This window comes from Micromonas commoda, chromosome 4 (assembly GCF_000090985.2).
Source record: "Micromonas commoda chromosome 4, complete sequence".
NCBI lineage: Eukaryota > Viridiplantae > Chlorophyta > Mamiellophyceae > Mamiellales > Mamiellaceae > Micromonas > Micromonas commoda.
In genome coordinates this window covers 477,616-503,947 of record NC_013041.1, presented here as the reverse complement: position 1 = coordinate 503,947, position 26,332 = coordinate 477,616, and the positions used below count along the sequence as shown (strand labels likewise).

At 64.0% G+C, this 26,332-nt stretch overlaps 14 protein-coding genes across 14 annotated transcripts; 7 read left to right on the top strand and 7 right to left on the bottom strand.

Annotated features, from left to right (window-relative positions):
- Positions 1 to 873: 873 nt before the first annotated feature.
- On the bottom strand, positions 874 to 1,683 carry MICPUN_81229 (predicted protein; the record flags this gene model as incomplete). The annotated part of the gene is made up of 1 exon (XM_002501266.1): positions 874 to 1,683. A coding segment is annotated over one exon (810 nt), but the record flags the coding sequence as incomplete, so codon positions are not given.
- Positions 1,684 to 2,731: 1,048 nt separating this feature from the next.
- MICPUN_57720 (predicted protein) lies at positions 2,732 to 3,493 on the top strand (the record flags this gene model as incomplete). Its single annotated transcript, XM_002501653.1, has 1 exon — positions 2,732 to 3,493. The coding sequence occupies one exon, from the start codon at positions 2,732 to 2,734 to the stop codon at positions 3,491 to 3,493; it is 762 nt and encodes a 253-aa protein (XP_002501699.1).
- A 47-nt stretch (positions 3,494 to 3,540) lies between these two features.
- On the bottom strand, positions 3,541 to 4,758 carry MICPUN_105420 (predicted protein; the record flags this gene model as incomplete). The annotated part of the gene is made up of 3 exons (XM_002501265.1): positions 3,541 to 4,315; positions 4,439 to 4,528; positions 4,663 to 4,758. The coding sequence occupies 3 exons, from the start codon at positions 4,756 to 4,758 to the stop codon at positions 3,590 to 3,592; spliced, it is 912 nt and encodes a 303-aa protein (XP_002501311.1). The 3' UTR covers positions 3,541 to 3,589.
- Positions 4,759 to 4,975: 217 nt separating this feature from the next.
- Positions 4,976 to 7,886, top strand: KAP (kinesin associated protein; the record flags this gene model as incomplete). The annotated part of the gene is made up of 3 exons (XM_002501652.1): positions 4,976 to 5,008; positions 5,153 to 5,431; positions 5,588 to 7,886. 3 exons carry the CDS (start codon positions 4,976 to 4,978, stop codon positions 7,847 to 7,849), a joined length of 2,574 nt encoding a protein of 857 aa, XP_002501698.1. The 3' UTR covers positions 7,850 to 7,886.
- Positions 7,887 to 7,932: 46 nt separating this feature from the next.
- MICPUN_57717 (predicted protein) lies at positions 7,933 to 8,857 on the bottom strand (the record flags this gene model as incomplete). The annotated part of the gene is made up of 2 exons (XM_002501264.1): positions 7,933 to 7,945; positions 8,028 to 8,857. 2 exons carry the CDS (start codon positions 8,855 to 8,857, stop codon positions 7,936 to 7,938), a joined length of 840 nt encoding a protein of 279 aa, XP_002501310.1. The 3' UTR covers positions 7,933 to 7,935.
- Positions 8,858 to 9,212: 355 nt separating this feature from the next.
- On the top strand, positions 9,213 to 10,775 carry MICPUN_99968 (predicted protein; the record flags this gene model as incomplete). Its single annotated transcript, XM_002501651.1, has 1 exon — positions 9,213 to 10,775. One exon carries the CDS (start codon positions 9,213 to 9,215, stop codon positions 10,773 to 10,775), a length of 1,563 nt encoding a protein of 520 aa, XP_002501697.1.
- A 38-nt stretch (positions 10,776 to 10,813) lies between these two features.
- FPS (farnesyl-pyrophosphate synthetase) lies at positions 10,814 to 12,136 on the bottom strand. The gene is made up of 2 exons (XM_002501263.1): positions 12,081 to 12,136; positions 10,814 to 11,881 (listed from the first exon to the last, which is right to left on the bottom strand). The coding sequence occupies exons 1-2, from the start codon at positions 12,096 to 12,098 to the stop codon at positions 10,871 to 10,873; spliced, it is 1,029 nt and encodes a 342-aa protein (XP_002501309.1). The 5' UTR covers positions 12,099 to 12,136; the 3' UTR covers positions 10,814 to 10,870.
- Positions 12,137 to 12,286: 150 nt separating this feature from the next.
- Positions 12,287 to 13,477, top strand: MICPUN_99967 (predicted protein; the record flags this gene model as incomplete). The annotated part of the gene is made up of 1 exon (XM_002501650.1): positions 12,287 to 13,477. The coding sequence occupies one exon, from the start codon at positions 12,287 to 12,289 to the stop codon at positions 13,475 to 13,477; it is 1,191 nt and encodes a 396-aa protein (XP_002501696.1).
- Positions 13,478 to 13,590: 113 nt separating this feature from the next.
- MICPUN_57713 (glutamyl-tRNA amidotransferase) lies at positions 13,591 to 15,039 on the bottom strand (the record flags this gene model as incomplete). The annotated part of the gene is made up of 1 exon (XM_002501262.1): positions 13,591 to 15,039. One exon carries the CDS (start codon positions 15,037 to 15,039, stop codon positions 13,591 to 13,593), a length of 1,449 nt encoding a protein of 482 aa, XP_002501308.1.
- A 105-nt stretch (positions 15,040 to 15,144) lies between these two features.
- Positions 15,145 to 18,678, top strand: MICPUN_96323 (predicted protein; the record flags this gene model as incomplete). Its single annotated transcript, XM_002501649.1, has 2 exons — positions 15,145 to 15,780; positions 16,092 to 18,678. 2 exons carry the CDS (start codon positions 15,145 to 15,147, stop codon positions 18,636 to 18,638), a joined length of 3,183 nt encoding a protein of 1,060 aa, XP_002501695.1. The 3' UTR covers positions 18,639 to 18,678.
- Positions 18,679 to 18,740: 62 nt separating this feature from the next.
- MICPUN_80830 (predicted protein) lies at positions 18,741 to 19,808 on the top strand (the record flags this gene model as incomplete). The annotated part of the gene is made up of 2 exons (XM_002501648.1): positions 18,741 to 19,607; positions 19,647 to 19,808. 2 exons carry the CDS (start codon positions 18,741 to 18,743, stop codon positions 19,806 to 19,808), a joined length of 1,029 nt encoding a protein of 342 aa, XP_002501694.1.
- Positions 19,809 to 20,268: 460 nt separating this feature from the next.
- MICPUN_70257 (predicted protein) lies at positions 20,269 to 21,120 on the bottom strand (the record flags this gene model as incomplete). The annotated part of the gene is made up of 2 exons (XM_002501261.1): positions 20,269 to 20,590; positions 20,642 to 21,120. Coding segments are annotated over 2 exons (801 nt in total), but the record flags the coding sequence as incomplete, so codon positions are not given.
- A 1,100-nt stretch (positions 21,121 to 22,220) lies between these two features.
- On the top strand, positions 22,221 to 23,849 carry MICPUN_80696 (predicted protein; the record flags this gene model as incomplete). The annotated part of the gene is made up of 1 exon (XM_002501647.1): positions 22,221 to 23,849. A coding segment is annotated over one exon (1,629 nt), but the record flags the coding sequence as incomplete, so codon positions are not given.
- Positions 23,850 to 25,511: 1,662 nt separating this feature from the next.
- On the bottom strand, positions 25,512 to 25,886 carry MICPUN_57708 (predicted protein; the record flags this gene model as incomplete). The annotated part of the gene is made up of 1 exon (XM_002501260.1): positions 25,512 to 25,886. One exon carries the CDS (start codon positions 25,884 to 25,886, stop codon positions 25,512 to 25,514), a length of 375 nt encoding a protein of 124 aa, XP_002501306.1.
- Positions 25,887 to 26,332: the final 446 nt, after the last annotated feature.

Below are 26,332 nucleotides of genomic sequence, written 5' to 3'. Positions count from 1 at the left end.
CGTGATGAGAATTCTCAAGACTAAACAGAAGAAAGTGATACCAAGGGCGGCATCCAATTGTGCAGCATCGCAGCGCTCTTCCATTCCCGCATACCTTTGACGAGCGTAAATGTTTCGCACATTCTCCAAATCTTCACAAAAGTCTCTTCCTTTCCAACCAAGGACTAAAACCCAGAAGCCAAGGCTGAAGACGGATGCGAATAAGGTCGATACGGCATTAAGCACAGCTCCTTGAATGATCATGTGTTTACGGTTGTCTGGGTAGAAGACCTCTGGGCGAGCCGCGATGATAACGCTCGTGATCATCATCAAAGCAGCAAAGGCCGCAGCCAATCCAGCCCAAATTATGAGAAAATTATAGTGTTCATAGCCGTACTCTGATGACTCTAAACCCTCATCAGACGCGAAAGTGCAGGCTATGATGAGGTTGACGAACTCAAATATGACGTGCAAGACGGCAAAAATTCGAAAGATGTTGCCCGCTTTGTGATCATCCGAATATATCGGCTCGGCCTTCAAGGGGTTTGAGTAAGCTCCGGTGTTTGAGTAAGGGGTGTACGTTTGGGGTACAGGCGGAGTTACGATCGGAGCAACGACCTGGGGTACCTCGACGACGATTTCCCCCGGCGCGACGGGGCCGCCTTTCTTGGTTCCACAGTTGCCGCAGAAATCGTCCCCATCCTCAAGTTCCGCGCCGCATTCTGTACAGAAGCTAGGTTCGATTTCCGAGATCGGATCGAGCTCCTCCTCGGGCTCTGGTTCGGTATCCGGATTCGGTTCCGGTTCTGGCTCGGGATCCTTCTTTGGCGCCGGAGGTGACGTGAGCTCGGCATCGGTTCCGCCGTGTTCTTTGATGAGGGCTTCGAGCTGCTCGAGCGAGTCCGCGAGAGAGATTCGATCTTCGGGCGTTGCTCGCCACCCAGCCTCGATTAAATCCCAGAAGGCATCGATGCATCCTTCGGGCTTGTCCGGGCGTTCGCCCACGGACACCATCCCTGCAATCTCTCCGGGACCCTCACCGTCCCATGGAATAGTTCCACTCGCGAGTTCAAACATCACGCAGGAGCATGAGTAGATGTCGCTCCGCTTCGTCGCCTTTCCCGTCTTGCGGAACAGCTCAGGTGCCTTCCAGTTGATCGTTCCCGCGCCCGTTCGGGTCGCAACTGTGCTTCCTGCGCTCGTTTCGTTCTTGATGTATGCGAGGCCAAAATCTGAGAGCTTGGCGACGTGACGCGATTTACCGTCGAAGAGCAACACGTTACCCGATTTGATGTCCAGGTGGAGCATCCCGCGGTAGTGTAGGTAAGTCAAGCCTTTCACGATATCGGATGCGAGGATGAGGCGCTCTCTCCACTTTGTCCTGCCACTCGGCGCGCCCTCCTGCTCGAGCAAATCCATTAAGCTGCCGTGAGGCGCAAACTCGAGCACGAGGCATACGTGAGGCGGCGTGAGAGACGCCCCGTAGAGCTGGATGACGTTCGGGTGACGCATCGCGTGCATAGCCTCGGCCTCTCTCCGAAGCTCCTCGAGCGCCTTGCGGCTCGGCTTGCGCTGCAGAATCCTCTTGACTGCCACGTCTATGGAGCCGCCGGGAACCCATCGCATTTTCGTAACCTCGCCGAAACCTCCCGCGCCGAGCACGTCGTCCTCGCCGCCCCCTGCGGATTTCAGGTCGAGTGCCATGTCTACTTTGGGTAGCGCGCCGGAATCAGCATGTCGTGCCGGAGCAATGTCCGAGATGATCCTCTTCAGGTCATCGGAGATCTCCCGGCGGAGCTGCTGCTGTCCCTCGGTGAGCTTCTCAAGCATCTCTTGCGCTCTGCCCTGCTGCCCGGCGTCGAGTTCGGCGAGCTGCGATCGTAGCTCGTCCTGGTTGCCCTGCATCATTTTACGAATTTCTGCTTGCATCTCTTCAACATCTGCGGCGTCGTCCGCGTCCCTGGCGTTGGAGTCCACGCGGTGGAGGGTTGCCACTGAGAGATTCAACGCCTGCATGTGTGTCTGGATCCCCTCTATGATGTCGGCGAACTGCTGCTTGACGCTCGAGCTGGTCAGATACTGCGAGACGTACTTCTTTTTGCACTGCTTCTCCAGCAGCGCCTTCGCATCGTTGACGATATCCTTGAGTTTCTCGAGCGTCGCTTTGTGCGCGACGGGAATCTTGGACTCGGAGGCCTCGATCGTCTGCAGGGGGGGCACGATGGCCTCGAGGCAGTCCCTCAGGCGCTTGGACTTTCGTTTATTCTGCACGACGTTAGCTCCGGCCTGAAGGGCAGAGCCGATGAGCGCGATGACGGCGTGGACGATCATGATGGCGCGATCAGCCTATGGGAGGAGGGTTGGGGAGTAGGACGGTCGAGCTGTGCCGATCCCGCCCCGCCCAGGTGAATCAATTCCCCTGCGTGCCCCGGAGTTGAGGCGGGCGGTCGTCGTCGCCAAGGGTTCACGACACACGTGGCACGAATACGTGCCCTTATGGTATCCGAGCGCGTTTGACAGCCGTCTGCGAGACCGTCGGTCTCGTCGCCGGCCGTGCTACGATGTGCTCCCGCGGCTCCGTTATTTGGGACGAGGAACGCCAGTGACGAAGTCACATCTAGCAATCTCCAGATCGAAATTCCTGCTCTGTGATTGGAAGAAGTGGAGAACGGAATGCGAGCAAGAAGTGAGTCGGCGAGAAATGAAGGATCCAGACCTCCACGACGCCTGAGGATTCTCGCCGACGTGCACGATGGCTGCACCGCTCCCGCACACCGTGGTCCTGCAACCCGGCGTGCAAAGCCAGTGGCAGGTGGACACGTGCGATTGCAACAACGACTGCACTAATGATTTGTGCTGCAAGGCAGTCTTCTGCCCTTGTCTCATCCTCGGGGCCAACGAGAGCATGCTGCAGACGGGCGTGCCCGCGGGCTGGTTGCTGTCAAATGGCTCGCGGCCGGACGACAACAACTCGGAATGTATGATTTCCGCTGTGCTTAACGTCGGGAACTTCGTACTTGGCTGGGTTTGGTTGTTTGTTTGTTGCCCCGCGGCCAACCCGTTCACTATCAACTGCGCACCTTTCCACTCCCACATGAAGCGATTACAAATTCGCGAAACCTACGGAATCGAAGGCAACCAGTGCCAAGACTTCTTGTGCCATTATTGCTGCACGCCCTGCTCATTAGCGCAGGAGTACAGGGAGCTCAAAAGCCGCCTCATGCGCGGTGATAGGGGGACGATGGGGACTTCACCTGTGGCTGCCATGGCTCAACAGCATCAAGTTCTTCAGCAAACCGTGCAGCAAACGATGTATCCCGCGGCACCCGGCGCAGTTCCAGCTCAGGTCCCAGCGCCGCCTTCACCGGCACCGACGACGATGGCGACCGCTCCCGCTGCTAACGTGATGTCCCCGCCGAAGCAGGGACAGAACAAGAAGTTCTGTGGCAAGTGCGGCCATGCTCAAAAAGCGGGAAACAAGTTCTGCGGCGGATGCGGTGCGAGCGTGAGCTGAGATGAGGCACTTCGCACACGCGTTCACGGGCTCGCGTCGTCAGAGTTAGCAATACTCTTTAAATATATACACATCACGAAATCGGTTGTCCGATCATCAAGCCACGACGGTGGGTTTCCCGACGATGGCGAACACGTTGCAGTCCTGGGGCGCCCGCTCCTTCAGGCTCTTCGGCACGCCCGTCGCGAGCCCCTCCATCTTGTACGAGTTGCCCACGCTCGTCTCGGTGTGCCCGCAAACCTCGAGCTCCTTGCCAAAGTCGTTGGCGAACCCGTGCGTTCCGACGCAGAGGCACTGGTTCGTCTGGCAGTGCAGCAGCACGATTGGCGCGCCCGCCATCACCGGAACGCCCTCGCTCACGAGCCTCTTCGCCGGGTCCGGCGTCAGCACCTCGAACACGCACTCGTACGAGTCGTTGCCGCTCGCCACCACCTCGCACCGCCTCGAAAACTTGGCGAAGTGCGTCTGCGACACGGTGAAGGACTTGAGGCGACACGTCGCGACGTCCCAGCCGGATCCCTCGATCGCCGCGGGGTTAACCGCGAGCTTGACCTTCTGGCCGTAGTGCAGGACGTCGTCGTCGTACGTCGGGAGCATCGCCGCAGCCTTGGCGGTGCGGGGAACGTACGGCTCGAACGTGAACGTGTTCCTCGCGCAGGCGTCCACGTGGAACGACGCCGACACCGCGCACGCATTCTCCGCGGGTCTGGGATCGCGCGACTCGACGTCGACGGCGACGACCGCGCCGGACGTGACGTTCTCGAGCTGCACGACGTCGCCGAAGTGGACGTACTCGTCGCTCGCGTCCTTGGTGAGCTCGACCTGTCGCGGATGGGAGGAGGGGGGGGGTGTTTGGTCAGGGTCGAGGGAAGGGGAGGTCGGGTCGCGGGCTGTGCCGCAAATGGAAAAAAATGTCGTTCGCGGGGCGCGAGAACGCGCGCGTACCGGCTGGAGCGCCGTCGCCATGCGCTTGTTGAACTTGTCCATCCTGAGCGTCCCGGCCTCCTTCTTGGCTATGTAATCCTTGAGGCGAACCTGCGGCGATTGGGTGCGCGCGGGGATGGGTCAGCGAGGGCGGGCGAGGAGCGAAGAGGGTCCACGGGGGCCCCGCACGCGTTGGAAGGCCGACGAATTTGATTCTTCGCGACGCGACGAGATGGGGCGCGCACCTCGTCGAGGATGTCGTTCTCGTTCCAGTTTCCGATGCGGCACTTCCCCGAGTACCGCACCGATCCCTCCATCTCCTGCCTGGTGAAGTAGTTCATGGCGGACTGGCGCGAGAGAGGTGCGCGCGCGCTGGTCTGGCTTCGTCCCCCTTTTTTGGCACGAAGCTTCCGATTCCGTCCGTTGCTCACAGCATCGTTGCTTCGATGACGGGAGGCCGGAAACCGCAAGAGTAGGCACCGTTCAGATCCCCTGAACAGTTGCTCGGCTCGCCTGGAGGAGGAGGCTGCCGCGACCGGGCGGGTCGAGAACGGCACGATGGCCGAGGAGAAGAAATACATCAAGAAGAAGGTGCGCCCCCCAGCCCCGCCCCTCTCGCGTCGCGCCTTTCCCAGCCAACTCGCATCCTGAAAAAGATGCGAGAGCGCTGACCGCCCTTGGTCCACCGCCCCCTGACCTTACCCCGTCCCCGTGTCGTCCCCATCCGCGTATCGACAGATTCGACCGGGCGCCATCGTGCTGGCGGACGATGACACCGCGATTCTGGTGCACTACGAGCTGGAGGGCCAGATGTACGCCGCGGATGGGGTCACGGTCGTCACCGAGCGGAGCAACGCCACGAAGCGAATCAAGGTGAAAACCATCGGCGCCACCACCGACATCGAGGGACTCGCGGCGGAGATCGTCGACAAGTGCAAACTCATCCACCACTCCAAGATACCCAAGGTGGAAGGTCTTCTGCGCGACCTGCGCGATAGGGAGGCGGGCGGGGGGGTCCGAGCACCCGACCAGACGCCGCGGCGAGACGGAGGCGCGGGGACGACAACCGCCGACGCGCCCCCCTCCTCCTCCGCCCCCGCGCACCCCGCGCCGGTGGTCACCAAGGGCGTCGTTCGAGCCGTCCGCGGCCGCAAGAGCTTCTACGACGAGCACCAACCCGTCGCCGTCGTCCGGGGCGCGCCCACCGCGGAGGCACCCGCGAACGCCCGCCGAGGTACCGCCCCGAAGCCCTCGTCGATGTCGTCGATGTCGTCGCCGTCGTCGTCGTCGTCCATCGGTTCCAAACGAGCCGGCGTCGGCGCCGCGCCCGCCGCCGCGGCTCGTCCCCAACCACGCGACGAAGACCCGACGAGCCCCACGCTGCGACAGATGGAACGTCTCGCCATCGCCGAGGACGAGAGGGTGCTGAGGGAAACCACCGCGGGTGGCGCGAGCATGGACCTCGCGTACGCCAACGCCAGGGTACCGTCGCTGGCGAACGTCAAGTCGCACGCGGAGGATCTGGACGACTACCTGGAGAGGCTGTACGACGACGACATGAACGCCAGGGTAGACGCCACCGCGCGCATAGCCGCGCTGGCGCGACGCGTGGAGAATTTGCCGATGCTGCTCGGGCACGACACGCTGGTGCAGACGCTCGCGAGGGTGTTGCGAGAGGAGGGGCGCAAGAGCGTGGACCTGGCGACCAACGTCGTGTCGGTGTTTTTCGCGTTTTCAAACTACAGCCAGTTCCACCCGGCGATCCTGGAGAACCAGATGGGGGACGCGACGATGCGAATCGTCGACCTCGAGACGAAGCGACACGACGACAGGCTCGAGACGATCAAGGAGCAGGGCGAGCTGGACGAGTTCACCGAGAGGCGTCTGGCGCTCGCGGAGCGGAAACAGGACAGGCTGCTGTACGTGTGCTTCTACATGCTCCTCAACCTGTCGGAGGACCCGAGCGTCGAGAGGAAGATGAAGAAGCGGAACATATCGGTGTACCTGTGCAAGGCGCTCGAGCGCAGAAGCGTGGACCTGCTCGTGCTGTGCGTGACGTTCCTGAAGAAGCTCAGCGTGTACCGGGAGAACAAAGACGCCATGAAACAGTGCGCCGTCGTGGATAAACTGGCGAGGTTCGTCCCTGGCCAGGACGTCCTGCTCCTCGCCACGCTGCGGCTGCTGCTGAACCTCTCCTTCGACGAGGACATGCGAAAATCCATGGTGGAGAGGGCGCTGATCCCGCGCGTCGTTGACCTGATGAAAAACCCGCACTTTCAGCACGTGTCCATGGCGCTCCTGTACCACGTCTCGGTGGATCCCGGAACCCGCGGCATGTTCGCGTACACGCCCGCGCCGAAGATCCTCATGGACTTCATCCTGCAGGTGGAGGACCTGCACGACGCCCCGGAGCTCATCGCGCTCGCGGTGAACGTCACGTCGAACGCGAAGTGCGCCGAGATTATGTGCGAGCACGTCGTCCAGGGTCCCAAGCGGGAGAGGGGCTTTGACGCGTTGGTGCGCCGAGGGATTCGGTTGCGGGATCCGCTCGCGTTTAAGGTGATACGAAACGTCGCGCGCGCGAGCGACGACGCCCGACGCAACTTCACCCCGTACGTCGTGGACCTCATACGGCTGATGAAGGAGGAGGAACCGGGCAGCGATCTCATGGTGGAGGTTTTGGGCACTTTGGCCAACTTGAACTGCGACGCGCTGGACATAACGGAGACGTGCCAGGAACACGGCTTGCTGGAATACGCCGCCATCCTGCTCTCGCCCGGCGAGGTGGACGATGACGTCGCGCTGGAGGCGGTCATGTTCGTCGGTTCCATCGTGTGCGAGTTCAACGCGCAGCACGTCGTGGACTGCGGCCTGGTGGAGCGAATGTACACGCTCATGTCCGATAAAAAAGAGGACGACGAATTCGTTCTTCAAATCGCGCACGCGTTCGGTGCGATGCTGCGGTGCGAAGCCACGCGTGAGCGGCTGCTGCGCGGCACTCAGGTTGTCCATTACCTCGTGGACCTACTCCAGGACACCAACGTCGAGGTGCGGAAGTGCGCGGACTCGGCGCTGGATGCGGTGATGGACTACGAGGAAGATTGGGCGGTTAAGATTCGCAGGTTAAAGTTCGAGAGTCACAACAGGGAGTGGCTCGATGCGACGAGGGACGGACCCGGCGACGGCGACGTCGACGGACCCGACGGGTATCGATACGATCCGTACCACGAGGGACCCGGCGGCGGCGGATATCGCGACGACGAATACGGCGACTACCCCGACGAGTACCGCGAGAGCCCGGCGGATATGGGCATGTATTCGCCCGGCACCGTCCTGGATAACCCGCAGGAGTACTACGGCGAGGAGGAGGAGGAGGTGCACCCGAACGGCGTGGGATACGGCGGGTACCGCCGCGAGAACGAGTACTACTGAGCCTCATTCATTCGCTCCATCGAACTAAAACTAATCTAACACTCACGCGGGTTTCCTCCACGCGCCGTGCACGAAGACCCGTTTCATCAGGATCCCCTTCCTCTTGTTCTCGTTGTGAACGCAGCAGTATCGCACCGGCGTCGCCTCCCCGTCGCCCCCCGCGCCCTCCTCCACCAACCCCGCCTCGCGAAACATCGTCCGCACCTCGTCCACGGTGAAGAATCGCGCCAGCGTTCCGTCCATTCGAGCGTACGTTCGATCCGCCAATCGCCGCGACGGCGGGAACCGGAGCATCGGAAGATCGTACGCGCCGTAGTCGCGGAAGCACACCAACCCGCCGGGTCTCACAGCCTCGACGCAACGACGCAGGAAAGCGACGGTTGGCGTCCCGGGCGGCACGGCGGACAGGACGAAGACGAGGAGCGCCGCGTCGACGCCTCCGCGGTGGACTCCGCGACGCTCGAGCCGTCGATGAACCTCCGCCGCGAGGGCACCTCGGGCGCTCGTGGACGGGTCGCACACGAACGCCTCGAATCGGTCCGCGTCGTCCCGGGCCCTGGACGCCACCGCCCTCTCCGCGCATCGCACCGCGTTGGCGCTCCAGTCGCACGCCAGCACCGTCGCGCTCGGGTTGGCGGCGAGCACCGGCAGCGCGGAAGATCCGCTGCCGCATCCCACCTCCAGGACACAACCCACGTCCAGGAGCGCGGGAAACTCGGCGAGGAGGTACCGTCGCTCCTTGAAGAACACCCCGGAGTCGTGCGTGCCGTGGAAGTCGTCCCACGCGCGCGCCTGCGCCTCGGACGTGGTGGGGGTCGCGCCGTCCTCATCGCCGGGCGGACCGCGACGATTGGTGCCCACTTGCCCTACCGTCGCGGCTCCGTCGAGGGCGGTCACCGACGGACTCGGCGCGGGTCCGCCGCCCACGGCGGGATCCCACGTCGCCTCGACCTCCCTCGCGTGTGATTCAAAGTCGAAATCGCGCTCAAAGTACGTGACGCCCGCCATGGCGCGAGCGACACTGGCTGACGCGTCGCCGAGGTTCGTCGTTCGAGTCTCCTCGTTGGCGCTCGCGGCGCAGGTCGGCTTTTCCCGGAAATCAGCCGACCGCGGGTGACCGTTTGCGAGTGAGAAATACCAGCCCCCGACGGAGGCGTCCACATCCACACCCACGCCAGCGCCGCATCTTCCGTGGAAAGAGGCGACGCCGAACGCGCGCGCCAGAACCGCCGTCGAACCCCCGCACGTCACCCCACGCGGAACGCCGGAGGTCCGACGCCGATACACCCTTTCACGCCGAGGGAAGGAACCTCAGATTCAAAATTTGACTGAAGGCGCCCGCGAGCGACGACAGACGCGCACCATGGCGCCGACGTACTCGTTCCCCATCCTGGGCAACAACGACATCATCGCGTGCCTCGCCGAGATGGACATCACCATCACGGAGAAGGAGCTCCTCCGACCGCACCCCGACACCCTCTTCAAGGTTTACGAGGACCTGGTCGTCCTCCTGTGCGGCGAAACGCGCGAGGAGATGTACACGCCGAATCTCGAAGCTGCGGCCAACTGCTTGGAGTTTCCCGAGCTCTACGAGGAGGCCATCGGCGCGCTCAAGTTCCACCGCCACCTTTTCAAGCTCATGAAGAACGTTGGCGTCAACGACTTCTCCATGCGCGACATGATCAAGCCGGAGTACGCGCGCACCAGGCGCAACATCAGCGCCATCATCAACTTTGCCAAATTCCGCGAGTCGATGCTCGAGAAACACGAGGAGATGCTCGAGAAGGCGGCGGAGCAGGAGGCCGCGTACGAAGCCGCGCTCGCGCGCAACAAGGAGCTCAAGGAAAAGATCGCTAAGCTCACGGCTGAACGCGAGGCCAAGGCGGCGGCGGACGAGGACAAGGAGAACAACGCCGAGAAGGAAGCGCCCGCGCGCGAGTCCACACCCGAGGAACTCGCCGAGGCGAAGCGCGTGCACGACGAGGCCAAGGCTAATTACGAGATGTGGGTCAAGAAGAAGGAGGAGGCGGACGCCAAGCTGGAGGCGGCGAAAAAGGAAGAGGACGAGACCAAGGCGGCGGTCATCGAGGCCGAGGCTAAGAAGGCTGAGCTCGAGCGGCAAGTCGCCGAGGCGGAGGAGAAGGCCAAGGGAACCGACGCCGACCGCGCCGCCGCCGCGGAGCTTGCCGAGGAGCAGAGGCTCGTCGACGAGGCCGAGGCCAAGCTCAAGGCGCTGCAGGAGAAGGAACGCAAGGGTAAGGAGGCCCTGGCGGAGCTCAAGAAGCTCATCGAGTACGTGAAGGAGGTTGAGACTGACATCCGTAAGGCTAACGAAGCGGAGGCAAAGGTGAAGGGGCTGGAGGCTGAGGTGAACAAGACGGAGGAGGAGCTGTTCCAACTCGACCAGAAGATCGACGATCTCACGCGCCAGGAGACCAACTGGAAAGAGAAGATCGCGCGCCAGAAGGAGCAGGGCGAGCTCAAGCGTCAGGCTGCGGAGGCTTCGCTCAAGGCTGCGAAGGAGGAACTCGCCGCGGTCAAGGCTCGCAACGCGGCAAACGACGCCAAGAAGGCTGAGGAGGAAAACCAGGCGAAACAGCTGGAGCTCAAGATGCAGCAGGAGGACGAGGAGCACGAGCGCGAGATCGAGGCGCTGGTCACGAACTTCGCCAGCCTCCGCGACCAGGTGGTGAAGTACCACGCGCGGCTCGCGGACGAGATGGGCGTGGCGGAGAATGAGCGAGTGCCCCTGCAACGCGTCGAGCCCGAAAACGCCAGGCGCGGCGTAGGGGACTTTACCAACACGATCAACTGGACCAACTACGACATCACCAAGAACTTCGGGGGAATCGGGAAGGGGAAGCCGTCGCTCGCGGCGGTGGGTCGCCCGGCGGGAGCGGAGGACACCGAGTTTACGCTGTCGTGAACGGGGGAAGGGACGCGGCTACGATGGCGATACGCATGTGATAAAAAAATAACCCTCGAATAAAAATCACGCGGACTCAGCTGTCCTCGGAGCGATTACTTCTGGCGCTTGTAGATCTTGGCGAGCATGGCTCCGAAGAGCTCGGACGGGAGCACGGTCTGGGACTCCATGATGCCCTTGAGTTCCGCGTAGCTCTCCTCCTCGTACTTGAGGTAAACCGCCTCCATGTCGAGCGCGACGTAGAGCTCCTTGATCTTCTTCTCGCACTCGGCATCCTTCTTTCCGTAGTTCTCCTCGATGATCTTCCGCTGCTCCGCGCTGCACCGCTTGAGCGCCTGCACCACGAGCCACCCGCACTTGTTGTCCTGGATGTCGGTGCCGATCTTGCCGATCACCGCGGGGTCGCCGTAGCAGTCCAGGTAGTCGTCCTGGATCTGAAAAAACTGCCCGAGCTTCTCGCAAATCTCGTTAGCCTTGGCGAACGCCGCCGGGTCGGTGACGCCCGACAGGTGCATCGCGGCCGCGGCGGGCAGGTAGAAGGTGTAGTACGCGGTCTTGTACGTCACGATCCTCATGTACGCCTCCTCGGTGTACTTGGAGAGGTCCACCTCGCCGATGGGCGCGGTGATGAGATCGAGGAGTTGGCCGCTGGCGGTCTTGTAGGTGATCTCGTGGAACATCTCGAGGAGCTCCGCGTACCCGGCGTGGGCCTTGCAGTGTTTCTTGAGCATGCTGTAGATCTGGCACTCCAGCACCAGCCCGTCGTTGATGGCGACCATCTCCACCTTCGGGTTCCTGAACCAGCACGGCTGGCCGCGGCGGGTCACGCTCTCGTCCATGATGTCGTCCCAGACGAGGAAGGCGGCCTGGAGCCACTCGATGCACCAGCCGACCACCATGGCCCTGTGCATCTGGTCGTCGCTGACGCCGGCGGGGTTCAGCGCGCGCATGCCGTCGACCACGGCGAGGCCGCGGTTGAGCTTACCGTGGGGGACGTTGTACTCGACCATCTTGTCGATCCAGTCAACCGCGATCGCAACCTGCGCGTCGTCCTTCTCCGCCTGCACCAGCTCGTCCTTGAGCTGCTGGAAGACCTCGAGGAACTTCTGTCGGAGTTGGGCAGGTCGCGGTGATGCGGGGGTTGAGGTCAGCGGGAGGGTCCGATGACGGACCGGCGGGCGCGATCGGGGCGCCTCCACCGGGTCCAGCTGGCAGCGTTCGCGTCGAAGATTCGTGGCGGAGGTTTCGTCGCGGTCGATCGGGGGTCGGGAGAGGGGTCGGCGCGGGTTCGAGACCGAGTCGCACCTTCTTGTCGTCGGCCATGGTGTCCTGACGGAGAGTCGAGGCGAAGTGTGCCGCCGCCGACCAATGTGCGCGGGGAAGGCACGCCTCCCGGGCTTTATCCATCGCGAGATTTTGAGAGCGGCGCCGATACCAGATCAGGTCCGGCCCGGTTGATTGACCAGCAACCCCAACCGTCGCGCGCCAGAGGTGGAGCGCACACGCGGGGCATGTCCGTCGAGACGAAGCATGAAGGCGCGAACGCGATCGGCGATGCGGCCGATGCGCTGCTGAAGGATCTCTCGCTGGGAGATGCCGCCGCGGGAGGCGACGCGGGTGGGGCCGGATCTCAGGAGGGTGCCGGCGCCACCGCCGCCCAGCACCAAGAAAAGGCCCCGAAGCCGCTCACCGACGAGCAGGTCGACAAGATCGTGAAGCAGGTTGAGTTCTACTTCTCCGACGCGAACCTGCCGACGGATGCCTTCCTGATGAAGAAGGTGCGGGCGGATCCCAACGGTTTCGTCCCCATCGGCGTCGTTTGCGGATTCAACAGGATGAAGACGCTGCTCAAGAAGCATCCGCCCATCGAGACCGTCGCGGCGATCTTGAGGCAGCACAGCGAGGCGCTGGTGGTTTCCGAGGACGGGATCAGGGTACGACGCGCGACACCCCTCCCGGACATCGACCTGGAGGACGTCCAGGCGCGCACCGTCGTCGCCGAGAACTTCAAGACGCAGCCCACCATCGAGTCTGTTCGCGATCTCTTCTCCGCCGCCGGCGACGTCGCCATGGTTCGAGTCAGGCACCCGGGGATGCAGACCCCCGCGGGGGCGACGAAGCCCTCGGGACTGGACCTGATCGCCACTCCGAGCAACGCGGTGCACGCGCTGATCGAGTTCAACACGAGGGACGACGCGGCTCGCGCTGCGGAGACGCTGAACGACGACAAGGACTGGCGAAACGGCCTGCGGGTCAGGCTGCTGGTGAGGAACGTTCACAAGAAGAAGAAGCAGCAGAAGCAGCAGCAGCAGAGACTCGAGGACGAACACGCGGAGGAGGATGACGCGAACGGCGGCGGCGGCGGCGGGGGGGAGGGCGGCGGCGAGGGAGAAGGCGTCGACGGCGACGGCGCGGCTTCGAAAAAGAACAAAAAGAAGGGAAAGTGGGGACGGCAGGGGAAGAAGGACTACTCGCAGTGGGCGTCCGCGGCGGCGTTTCAGGAGAACAAGGCGTTCCTCGAGACTGACGACGGCGGGGGCGACGGCGAGGGCGGGGACGGCGAGGAGAGGCGGACGACGTCCCGCTCGCAAGCCGCCGCCGACCCCGCGGCGCCGAGACAGCCGACGATGCCGGACGGCACGAGGGGATTCAGGCCGGGCGCGGGACGCGGCAAGCCCCAGCCCCCGCCACCGCCGGCGTGAACGACGACGCGAACGACGACGCCTTCGAGGGACGGACGGATGTCGGGGTCGCTTTTTAAAACTTTTTATAACAAGCGGGGAGACCCGCCGACACTTAAAAAACGAACGCCGGCTCAAGACACGCCGCCGTCCTTGATGCTCGCGCACTTCACGGCCCCCGCCGACGAGGTCAGCACGACGCCCCGCCACCCCGCCTCGCACGCGCCGTTCACCCCGAGGTCCGGCTGCACCGCCTCCCAGATCCGTTTCTTCGCGATCTTGTTACCCCCGTGCGGCGGTTCGTTGGCGGCGTCGCCCCACGTGAGCCTCTCCCCAACGACGGCTTCATCCGGCGCCAACAGCAGCTCCACCCTCCTCGCGTCCCCGTCCCCGCCGTTGTTGGCGCACAGCAGCATGCCCGCGGACGTGAGCCCCGCCATGTTGCGCGGCTTGAGGTTGGCGACGACGACGACGTTCTTGCCGTCGATGTCGGCGGCGGACATGTACGGGACGAGGCCGCTGCAGATGGTCCGGGGCCCCCCCGGTTCGCCGCAGTCGACCGTCTCGACGTAGAGCTTATCGGCGTCCGGGTGCTTCTCGCACTTGATCACCTTACCCACGAGGAGCTCCATGCCGAGCACCTCCGGGGTCAGCTCCGCGGCACCGCCGCCGGCCGCAGCCGACGCCTCTTCGGGCGCCCCTTCTTCCGGCGCCGCCGCCCCTTCCATCGCCGCCGCCGCCTTCTCCTTCTTGTCGACTGAGGGAACCTTGATGTAGGGCGCCTGCCACCGCTCGCCCGCGTTCTCGTAGATGCCTTCCATGTTGACGAAATCCTCGGGCTCGTCGGGCCTGAGCGGGGTGACCCACTTGTCCCTGTACAGCTCGACGTCCTTGTTCATCGCGTCCAGATCCACCTCGTTGAGCTTCCCGAACCAGTTCAGGATGCCGTGCACTTTCGGGGTGAAGTCCTCGATCTCCTCATCGGTGAGGGAGAGGTTGGACATCTCCGCGAGCTCTCGAAGGTCCGGCAGCGGGGGCAGCTCCAACGGGTTGGGGTTCTTCGGCAACGGCGTGTCCTCCGCGAGCGCCGCCTTCATGCGCTCCTCGATGGATGGGCCCGGAGGGGGCTCGCCGAAGAGCTCGTCCCTGCGTCTGTCGAGCATCTCGAGGAGCGCGGCCTCGAGCTCGCGGTCGACGCCGTCGGGCATCTCGCCGTCGATCCAGTGCTTTGCCCACTCCGGGTTCTCCTCCTCCTTCCTCTTCTTGATCGCGCGCGGAGCGACGCGGGCGCCGACGCGACGATGCTCGCCGTCGTGGAGGATTCGTCGGGGGCGATTGCCGCGAACGCTCCGCGCCTTGGCGGCCGAGTCGGACGCCGCGCGAGCGCGAGCGACGCTCCACCGCCCCGCCGTAGATGAGACGTGCGACATGGTCGATGCTCGATCGATCGGGCCGGCGAGGACGCGCCCGTCGTGCACGTCGCAGTGGCGCGTGGAGGAGACCAAACCCTCGTAGGGTTGGTTGCTGGGAGACTGGTATCGAAGAACTTGATCCTCAGGGTTAGGTCCGATCGCTGTCGCCATCGCCGCCACACCCATCCAGGGCGCACACGCGTCGCGCTAGCTGTGCCAAGACTCAGTGACACGCCGGACGCCATGGCCGACCAGGCGACCGCCGAGATGGCCAACATGAAGGTGGCCGAAGAGGACCCCGAGGCGGCCGCCAAGAAGGCCGCCAAGAAGGCCGCCAAGGCTGCCGAGGCGGCCGCCAAGAAGGCCAAGCTCGAGGCGAAGAAGGCCAAGCTCGCGGAGATGGAGGCCGCTAAGAAGGCCAAGGAAGCCGCAGGCGGCGGCGACGGCGGCAAGAAGAAGAAGGAGAAGAAAGGCGGCGTCGACGAGGAGGACCTCGCCGCGCTCAAGGCGGCGCAGGCCGTGCCAAAGGGCGAGTACAAGGATCCCGCGGTGGTCCCGATGGCCAAGGCGTACGATCCGAAGAATGTCGAGGCCGCGTGGTACGACTGGTGGGAGAAGGAGGGGTACTTCAAGCCCACGATGGGCACCTCCAAGCCCAAGTTCGTCATCGTCATCCCTCCCCCCAACGTCACCGGCGCGCTGCACATCGGCCACGCCCTGACCAACTCCATCCAGGACACCATCGTGCGGTGGCGAAGGATGAGCGGCTACGAGGCCCTCTGGGTGCCCGGCACCGACCACGCGGGCATCGCCACGCAGACCGTGGTGGAGAAGAAGCTCCAGCGCGAGGAGGGGATCACGAGGCACGACCTCGGCCGCGAGAAATTCCTCGAGCGAGTGTTCGAGTGGAAGGTGAGTCCCGTCACCCCCGTAGACCCGCGACTCGCTTTTCCCGCCCAGGCACAACCCGAGCGCCCGAAAGCTTTAAACGCGGTTCACGGCCGGTGACGACAGAAATAGTTCCAGCTATCACTGAGGGGTTTAGTCACCCTTTCACCGTGATTACTAACACTACGCACTCAAACCCCTGAGGCTGAACCGCCCGACTTTCGCACGACGCCGCCGGTGGTTTAGCGGTTGCGGTTTGCCCGAGACGGTTGAGCCGTCGGGTCTTCGTCGACTGACCCTCGCCCCTCCCGCCTCTCTCTCGTCCGGTCCACCAGGAGCAATACGGCGGCAAGATCTTCAACCAGCTCAAGCGACTCGGTTCGTCCCTGGACTGGTCCCGGGAGCGCTTCACCATGGACGAGATGCTCTCCAAGGCTGTCAAGGAAGCGTTTGTCCGCATGCACGCCGACGGACTCGTGTACCGCGATAACCGCCTCGTGAACTGGTGCTGCCGACTCAAGACGGCCATCTCCGACATCGAGGTCGATTACGTCGACCTCGATGGCAGCAAGGAGATGTCCGTTCCCGGCCAGGACGGCAAGGTCGAGTTCGGCTCCATCTGGTCCTTCGCCTACCCCATCGAGGGCGGCGGGGAGATTGTCGTGGCCACCACCCGCCCCGAGACGATGCTCGGAGACACCGCCGTCGCCGTGCATCCCGACGACGCCCGCTACAAGGACGTCCAGGGCAAGCACGTCATCCACCCGTTCAACGGCCGTAAGATTCCCATCATCTGCGACGCCGAGCTCGTGGACATGTCGTTCGGTACCGGAGCGGTGAAGATCACCCCCGCGCACGATCCCAACGATTTTCAGACGGGCAAGAGGCACAACCTCGAGTTTATCAACATGCTCACGGAGGAGGGCATGATCAACGACGAGGGCGGCGACAGGTTTAAGGGCATGAAGCGGTTTACCGCGCGCCCAGCGGTCATCGCCGCCCTCGACGAGCTCGGCCTCTACCGCGGTAAGGCGGATAACCCCATGCGCCTCGGCCTGTGCTCCCGCTCCAAGGACGTCATCGAGCCGATGCTTAAGCCGCAGTGGTGGGTCGCGTGCGATAAGATGGCCGCGGAGGCTTGCGACGCCGCGCGATCCAAGGAGCTCGAGATCCTTCCCAACTTCATGGAGCCCACCTGGTTCAGGTGGCTCGAGAACATCCGCGACTGGTGCATCTCGCGACAGCTGTGGTGGGGGCACCGAATCCCCGCGTACTACGTCAAGTTCGAAGGCGAGGCTGAGGAGGAGTGCGGCATGCCGGGCGGTTCCTCGGAGAAGCTCGACAGGTGGGTCATCGGCCGCGAGGAGGACGAGGCTCGCGCCGAGGCCGAGAAGAAGTTCCCGGGGAAGGCCTTCACGCTCGAGCAGGACGAGGACGTGCTCGACACCTGGTTCTCCTCTGGCCTTTTCCCCTTCTCCGTGTTTGGCTGGCCGGACGAGACCCCGGATCTCGCGGAGTTTTACCCAACCGCGCTGCTGGAAACCGGCCACGACATCCTGTTCTTCTGGGTCGCGCGTATGGTCATGATGGGCATGAAACTCACCGGCAAGGTTCCCTTCAAGCAGGTGTACCTTCACGCCATGGTCCGCGACGCGCACGGCAGGAAGATGTCCAAATCCCTCGGCAACGTCATCGACCCTCTTCACGTCATCGAGGGCATCTCGCTGAAGGATCTCAACGAGACCCTCACCGGCGGCAACCTCGACGAGAAGGAGGTCAAAAAAGCGCAGCAGGGCCAGGCGCAGGATTATCCCGAGGGCATTCCCGAGTGCGGTACCGACGCCATGCGCTTCGCCCTCGTCGCGTACACCGCGCAGGGCCGCGACATCAACCTCGACGTGCTCCGAGTCGTGGGCTACCGCCACTGGTGCAACAAGCTCTGGAACGCTATTCGATTCGCCATCATGAACCTCGGCGACGATTACAAGCCTCCCGAGGAACCCCTCACCGTCAACACCCCCGGCCTGCCCCCCGCGTCCAAGTGGGCGCTTCACAGGCTCAACTCCGCGGTCAAGACCACCGTCGACGCCATGGAAGTCTACGACTTTAGCAACGCCACCACCGGCGTCTACGCGTTTTGGCAGTACGACGTTTGCGACGTGTTCATCGAGCTCATGAAGCCGGTGATGAACGGCGCGGACGAGGCCGCGAAGAAGGCGACGCGTGACACGCTCTGGACCTGCCTCGACGGCGGCCTCAGGCTCCTCCACCCGTTCATGCCCTTCGTCACCGAGGAGCTCTGGCAGCGCCTGCCCCGCAGGGCTGCTGAGACGGCGCCGTCCATCATGGTGGCTGATTACCCCGCCTTCACTGACGCCCGCGTCGACGCCGCCGTGGAGGAGTCCATGGCCGTCGCGCAGGAGATCGTCAAGGCCACCAGGTCCCTCCGAGCCGCGTATAACCTCCAGCCAAAGGCCAAGGCTGAGCTCTTCGTCGTGACCCGCGGCGACGTCGCCACCGTCGCGGCGAAACAATTCGCCGAGGGCATCGCCACGCTGGCGGGATGCGCGAGGGTCGACGTCATCGGTCCCGACGACGAGGTTCCGCCGGGATGCGGCGTGACGGTCATCAACGAGTCCGTCAGCGTGTACCTGATGCTCAAGGGCGTCGTGGATCCCGCGGCGGAGATTGCCAAGCTCGAGAAGAAGAGCTCGCAGACGATGAAGTCCATCGCGGCTCTTCAGAAGCAGATGGAGATGCCGGGGTACGAGGAGAAGGTGCCGGAGAACGTCCGCGCGGACAACGCGGAGAAGCTGTCAAAGCTCGGGGCGGAGGTGGCGTCCACCGCGGCGGCGATGGAGGACTTCAAGAAGCTCATATAAGAGCTTAGCGACATTGTTAATACGAAGACACAAGACGGCGAACTCTCGTACAAAATTTCTCGTACAAAAACGTGGCTCGCTGTCCATTTCGTCGCAGTGTCCATGGCGAGCTCGGATGACGAGCCCGGTCCTTCGTACGGCGGACCCGCCGCTGTCGACCCGCCGGTGCTCTTGAGCGCGGCGGAGAAGCGGCTGCGGAAGTGGCGTCGCATGCTCGGCGTCACCGTCGACGACTGGAAGGCGTACGTCCGCGCCAAGCCACAGGTTGTGCAGCGCAGGACTCGGAAGGGCGTGCCCGCGCCCCTGCGGGGTTACGCGTGGCAGGTGATGAGCGGCGGCCGCGAGCTGCGCGCGTGCCATCACGGGGTGTACGATGAGCTCGTCCTGAGCACCCTGGACGAAAGAGACGACGACATTGCGAAGGACATATCGCGAACCTTCCCTTCGCACGTCTTCTTCGCCAAGCCCGATGGCGCCGGGCAGAGGTCGCTGTACAACGTCCTGAGGGCGTACAGCGTCTACGACCGTGAGGTTGGGTACGTGCAGGGCATGGGCTTCGTCGCGGGCCTTCTGCTGTTGCACATGTCCGAGGAGGACGCGTTCTGGGTCATGGTTGCGCTCTTCCGCGGCGCAGTGCACGAACCCCTCGAGGGGCTGTACTCGCCCGGCATGCCCCTCGTGCGACGATGCCTCCACCAGCTCGAGGGCCTGCTCGGGGAGCACCTCCCGCGGCTCGCGGCGCACTTCCAACGGGAGTGCGTGCACGCCAGCATGTTCGCGACGCAGTGGTTCGTGACGCTGTTCGCGTATTCCCTCCCGCTCGGGGTGGTGGAACGCGTCTGGGACGTGTTCATGCTCGAGGGGGTCAAGGTGATATTTCAGGTGGGCGTGGCGTTGCTGCAGAGAGCCGAGGAGAACCTGCTCGCCCTGCCGTTCGAGGTGCTCGCGGCGAACCTGCGGCACTTCCCCGTCAGCGAGAAGCGCGAGGAGGCGCGCGGGGCGGATGAGGTAGGGGGGAGGGCCGACGATGACAACGTGGAGGCGGATGATTTGCTGGAGCGGGCGCTGGCCCTTCGGCTGTCGCGGAGGCTCGACGAGCTTCGCGCCGAACACGACTACCTCAACGAGCGCATGAGGGACAGCGGAGCCGAGAGGTCCCACCCGCCGTAGACTAAATCACCACTCGTAAGTGTCAGCACGCGTTAGCTAGCTAGTAGGCGTCGCATCGGCTAAAACCGCGCACACCGCTCCACCGGGAACTCTCTCCGGTGAGTCACCAGTCGTCGAACGAATAGTCCGCCACCAGGTCGACGGACCCGAACGACGGCGACGAAGGAGGCGCTGGCGCCGCACACACGTCGCACCCGACGCCGTCCCGCCGCTCGTGCACCTCCCGGTAGTTACTCGCGTCGCCGTCGCCGTCCGGAAGGCGCACCGGGACGGGAGCGCGAATCCTTCCCTTCTCCAACCCGCCCCAGTCGAAACCCGAGAACCACGCCTCGCGCTTAATCGCCGGCAACGTCGATGGAACCGCGCGAGTCCCGCCGCCGCCGACGATGAGCCCAAACACCAACCCCGGCCCAGCCCCGAGCGTACGTAGGAACCGCGTTGGCCCGCGCAACCCCCGAACCCCCAACCTTTTCGACGGATCCCGCGCCATGAACCCGCGTCGGCCGACGACGTCGATGAAGTCGGCGGTACATCTTTTCGAATACTTCACGTCGCCAGCCGCGATGGCGCGGTATAGCGCGTGGACGTTTCTCGCCCGAAACGGCGGCCTACCGTGCGTCATCTCGAACGCCAACACCCCGAGCGCCCACCAGTCCACCGCGCGCGCGTCGTACCCCGAGGTACGCGAGGTTGGGGAGAGATCGAGCCTCCCCGCCGCCGGGTCGATCACCTCGGGCGCGAGGTACTCGGGGGTGCCCACCGCCGAGTACGATCGCCCACCCCTCATTCGCGGGTTCGACCCAAAGTCGTCTTTCGAACCGCGCACGACAGACAGACGCGCGCACGAGCCGAGGTCGCATAGCTTGGGGTACCCCCTGTTGTCCAGCAGCACGTTCTCCGGTTTGAGATCCCTGTGCGCGACGCCGACGACGGCGTGGAGGTGATCGATGGCCGTCGCGATGGCTGCGACGAAGAACCTGGTGACTTGTTCGCTGAAACGTCCGTGACGGCGCATCTTCGATCGAAGCTCGCCGCCCGGGACGTACTCGAGGAGGATGTACAGCGACGTCGCGTCCTGAAAGTGGGCGAACATCCTGGCGACGCGATCGTGGGGCGACCGCTCGAGCGCTGAGAGGGCGTCCCTCTCGGCGATGACGAGCCTCGCCGCGCGAGTCCCGCGGTGCGTCACCGTATCCTTCGCCACCGCCTTGAGCGCGAAGTGCAGGCCGGTCCTCTTGTGACGCACGAGCCGCACCTTGCCCATAGCGCCGAAGCCGAGGACGTCGAGGAGAGTGAAGGAGTTGACGTCGCGGTACTCGTCGCCCAATGTGCACGCGGACGAGTGGGCACCGATCGGGCGAAGATCGGGCGGACCGGTGACACCTCCGCCGCTCGGGGAGGGCGCGTCGGGTTCGCGCCGCGGCAGGGCGAGACCCGCGCCCATGACGGATACCGCGACTCGAACGCGGCGGGCGCCGGGGCGAGGTCGGGACCCGCGCGCGCGCGCTTGCTTCCGCCCCCGCCCGTCGCGAAACAACGAGTGAGTCTTGGCTGCTGGTCAAGCGCCACGCTGGCTGGTGGAGCGAAACCTTGGACGAGGATCTGATTTTCCAGCTGGACCCATCGACCGGCTGCGTTTGGGCCGAATCTCGATTCACGAAGGGTCGCCGGACGCGGTTTGGGCGCGCACAGGGACACGGCGCGCGGGTGATCGACGTCGAAGCCGCGAGGGGCTCTAGGACTGGACGCGCTCGGTGCCCCGAGCCAAAGAGCGGCGTCTCAGGGCGGACGCGCCCCCGGGAGGGCCGGTTCCTCTCGAAGCGGTGATAATCGGCGTCGCCCGGGGAATAATTCTTTGGATTCCACGACAAACGCGGTTGGAGGCGAGGGCGCGATGGTCGTCGCGGGGGTGGTCCAGGATCACCCGTCTCGCCGGGGCGCGCACCGCGCGCTCAGCATGGCCGACGAGGAGATCGGCTGGAAGGCCAAGGCGCGCGCCTGGGTCGAGGAATCCGACTCGGACTCGGACAACGACGAGGCCTCGCGGAAGCCCCACCGCGGCGCGCACGTATCGGCAGCCAACGGCAGCTACGTCTACCGCAGGTTCATGTACATCTCCGACAGCTACCTGTCGCAGGCGAAGTACCAGACATACGCGCTGATGTTCCTCGCCGTGGTCATCACCGTCGGCGGAGGCGTGGGGTACTCCTTCTCGGAGGAGGGCGTCACGCTGGAGGATGGGATGTACGCAGTCTTCACCTGGTGCGTCGACGTCGTCATCCTTTGTTCAATTTGGTCTCTCCGCTCCGTCCCCATCGCCGACTGACCGTCCCCTCTAACCCCCGTCTCCGTCGCAGGCTGTGCGCCGGCGTGCTGTCGTCCGGTACCACCGCGCCGATCGAGATCGTGCCGCGGGTCGTCGCCAACACGCTGGTCGTCATGGGCATCCTCTACTTCTCCACGATGCTCGGTCTCGTGGTCGAGGCGGTGCAGGCCAAGATGCAGGCTCTGCGCGAGGGCAAGTCCGTGGTGGTGGAGCGCGGTCACACCGTCATGTTGGGATGGACCGAGAAGTCGCTGCTGTTCGTGAAGGAGATCATCAACGCGAACGAGTCCGAGGGCGGCGGCGTCATCGTGGTGCTGTGCAAGGATGGCAAGGAGCAGATGGAGAAGGAGCTGAACCTGTTCATCAAGAAGGCTGACCTGAAGGGGACCTCCGTCGTGTTCAGGCAGGGCTCGCGTCTGATGATCGGAGATTTGGATAAGGTGTCCGTCTCCACCGCGAGGTCCGTCGTGGTCTTCTCGGACACGACGATGGTCCCGGACCAGGCTGACGCGGAGATCCTCCAGGTGATCCTCAACCTGAACAACATGTCGCTCTCCGGACACGTCGTGGCGGAGGTGAGGGACAAGGACAACGAGGCGTTGATCCACCTCATCGGACGCGGCAACGTCGAGACCGTCGTGTCGCACGATATCATCGGGCGTCTGATGCTCATGGCTGTCAGGCAGCCCGGCCTGGCGGAGGTGTACGGGTCCATCCTCGGCTTTGAGGGTGACGAATTTTACACCGAGCACTGGCCGCAGCTGGTGGGTACCAAGTGGAAGGACGTGCAGCTCATGCTGCCCGAGGCGGTCCCGATCGGCATTCGCAACTCGAAGAACGGCGAGATCACGCTGAACCCGAGCCACGACCACGTGATGACCGAGCGGTGCGAGCTGGTGGTCATCGCCGAGGACAATGACACCTACGCGCCCAAGCAGAGGCACAGGTGTGACCCGGGCGTCGTGCCGATTCTGGAGAACGAGGATGACGAAAAGGAGTACATCCTGTTCGCGGGCTGGCGCCGCGACCTGCGCGATATTTTGCTGCTTCTGGACGCGATGTGCGCCCCGGGCTCGGAGATTCACATCATGGCCAGCGTTCCCCTCTCCGATCGCGACGCGTTGTTGTCCGAGGGCGGCCTCGAGGTTGATTCTCTTCGCAACATCTCGCTCATCCACCACGTGGGTAACACCGCCATGCGCCGTCACCTAGAGTACATGGGCATCGAGAAGTTTACCAGCTGCATCATCTTCGCGGACGAGGAGGAGGAGGGCGACATCATGCAGAGCGACTCCAAGTGCCTCGCGACACTTCTCCTCATTCGCGACATACAGAACAAGCACAAGAAGCTGAGGGAGCAGGGGTTCATGGCCAAGTCCACGGTGAAGCGCGCGGCGATCGGCGGCACGCGCGAGGACGATACCATTCCCATCGTCACCGAGATTCTCGACCCGCGCACGCAGCAGACAATCAAGGAGAACCCCGAGATGCGAGCTGTGTCTGACTTTCTCCAGTCCAACGACATGGTTTCAAAGATCCTCGCGATGGTTTGTGAGGACCGGAGCGTGAAGACCATCTTGGACCAGATGCTCGCGCCGCGGGGCGCGACCGTCGCGTGCATCCCGGCATCGCGGTACGCGCTGGATGACGAGGAGCTCTCGTTCTTCCAGATGGCGTGCAGGTGCCAGGAATTCGGCGAGACCCTCCTTGGATACCTCGAGCCCGACGAGTCGGAGAGCACGGGCTTCAAGGCTCCAGAGATCAACTCCAAGGAGAAGAAGAAACCGATCGCGTGGGACGGGTACGTGTGCGCGGTGCTCACCGGTGGACCCGCGGTGGAGGCGCTGATGTCGCAGAGGTCCAAGTACATGGATACCTCGTTCGCGAAGAAGATGGGTCTCGGTCTCTCCTCCGTTCTCGACGTCGACGACGACGAGTTCGAGGTGCTCTGCATGGACGCATTCAAACGTTACGACGACGACGGCAGCGGCTCGCTCGAACTTCCGGAGATTCTGGAGGCGTTCAAGTCGCTCCCGGCGCTGAGTCACGCCACCGAAGACGTGGTGGTGGCGAAGTTCAAAAAGTTCGACGCGGATGACAGCGGCGCGCTCGACGCGGAGGAGTTCATGGAGCTGATGAAGCAGCTGAGGGCTGAGAAGACGATGAGCCGTCTGATGGAAGTCGGCGAAGAAGAGTTTGAGAAGCTCCTGCAGGATTCGTTCAAAAAGTTCGACGACGATAACAGCGGGGAGCTCGACCTCGACGAGATCATCGCGGCCTTCGAACTGTTACCCCTGACCGAGGTCAGCGAGGATGACGTGCGCGCGAAGTTCACCCGCTTCGACGCCGACCACTCCGGTGCCCTGGACTTTGAGGAGTTCACCGAGCTGATGAGGGAGCTCAGGGCTCAGGACGCGAAGGCCGCCTCCGTCAATAAGGTCAGGCTGGACGCCGCGGAGCGGAGGATCATCCGTAACCTCGTGTCCATGGCCGAGGTGAAGCTGTGCAAGCTCGCTCCCGCGGACAGAGAGCGGGCGTGCGCCAAGATTCTCGCCTGGGTCAACAACGCCAAGATCCAGGACGTCGCCGACCTCATGCGGGGCATGTCGAAGACGGGCAGCGCCGTGAACCTGAAGGGCCTGAACGCGCGCGACACCCCCGAGCCGCCAACCCCGCGCGACGGAGGGGGAAGGGCCGGCGGGGACGTAGCGAGCGGCGGGGCGGTGACGCGCGGGGGCGGCCGGTTGCCCTCCCCCCGCGGCGGCGTCGGCGGCCGGGCTCCCGCTCCGGCTCCGAGCTCGCTCGGGTCGACCTCGCTCCCCCCGGTGCTCCGCCCGCCGTCCCACGCCCCCCCGGGGGGAGGCATCGAAGGATCCAAGTCGCAGTCCAAGGACACGTCGCCGACGTCAACGCTGGAGGCGAGCGGAGCCATCTCGCATCGCGGCGGCATCGTCGGCGCCAACGGGATCGTCGCGCCGAGGGTGCCCGGCCAGCGCACGCCCCGCAGCTTCACCGAGACGTCCGAGTACGCTCAGTACATCTCCGAGCGGTTGGTGGGGATGCCCGCGATGCGGCGGAACCAGGTGGTGCAGATCGTGGACATGCTGTCGGACGCCTTCGCCTGCGGGCAGTCGGTCCCGGCGACGCGTTTGCTCGGCGTCATCTCGTCGTTTCAGTCCATGCCGAGAGATCGGGACGGGGGTGCTGGCGGAGGGGGTGGCGGACCCGCTGCGATGGCTCCGGGGGGTCCCGGGCCGTTCACTCCCATCGGCAGGGGCTCGCCGCAGTGAGAACGCGATGTTAATGTCGAGTCTAAGCTATGAATTCTGCCGCGCCTACGCTATTCGTTCTCGGCCACCCGTTTCCGAGCTAGCTAGCTAGAAGTACTCCCGGATGTGCTTCACGGGCACGACGGAGAAGGACGGCAGCGCGTGTCCGCCGGCGGGCCAGGTCTCCATCTTCCGCGTATCGGGCTGAATGTTCGGGTTCACGCCCTGCAGCGACACCAACGTGTCGTAGAAGCACTTCTCCATGGCCATCCCGCAGAACGGAACAGCGAGCAAACCGACAGGGCCGACGGGGCTCTTGACGACAGCCTTCACGAATGCCTCGAGCTTCCCTTTACCTTTGATGGCGCCGTACCACATCAGCGCGTTCGGGATGATGGTGAGGCACGCGCCAATGACGCCGGGAGAGACGTACTCCCTATCGCTCGTGGAAGCTTCGGTCGACGCATCGCCCGTTGACGCCATCTCTGCGCGCGTGAGGATATGGCGAGTGCCACAAGTTTTTCTTCGTGAACGCCCCGGCGCTCCTGTTGACGATGGGCCGGTTGCTCGATTTCGGCGGCCGGGGTGAGACGCACAGCTCGAGGCGCGAGGGGTGGGACCGGGCGCGAAATGGGACGGCGAATGGTCTCGTAGAATATGGGACGCGATAAGACGCAGCTCCCGCGCCACGTGCGAGCGATCGATTTCGCAGCAGCGCGCGCGGCCGAGGTGCGCCGCCGCCCGGATGTCAAATCCCGTCGTGCCTTTTTTCCGGCCGCCCCCATCACCTTCCGCGTGTTCCTCTCGCTCCTTCGGGTTCCTGTCGATGAGGACTTAACAACGCACCCAGCCAAACCGAGGCTTAACACGATGGCGACAAGCGTAACCGTGGGGTGACACCCACACGCCTAAGGCCTGAGGCATGGGAC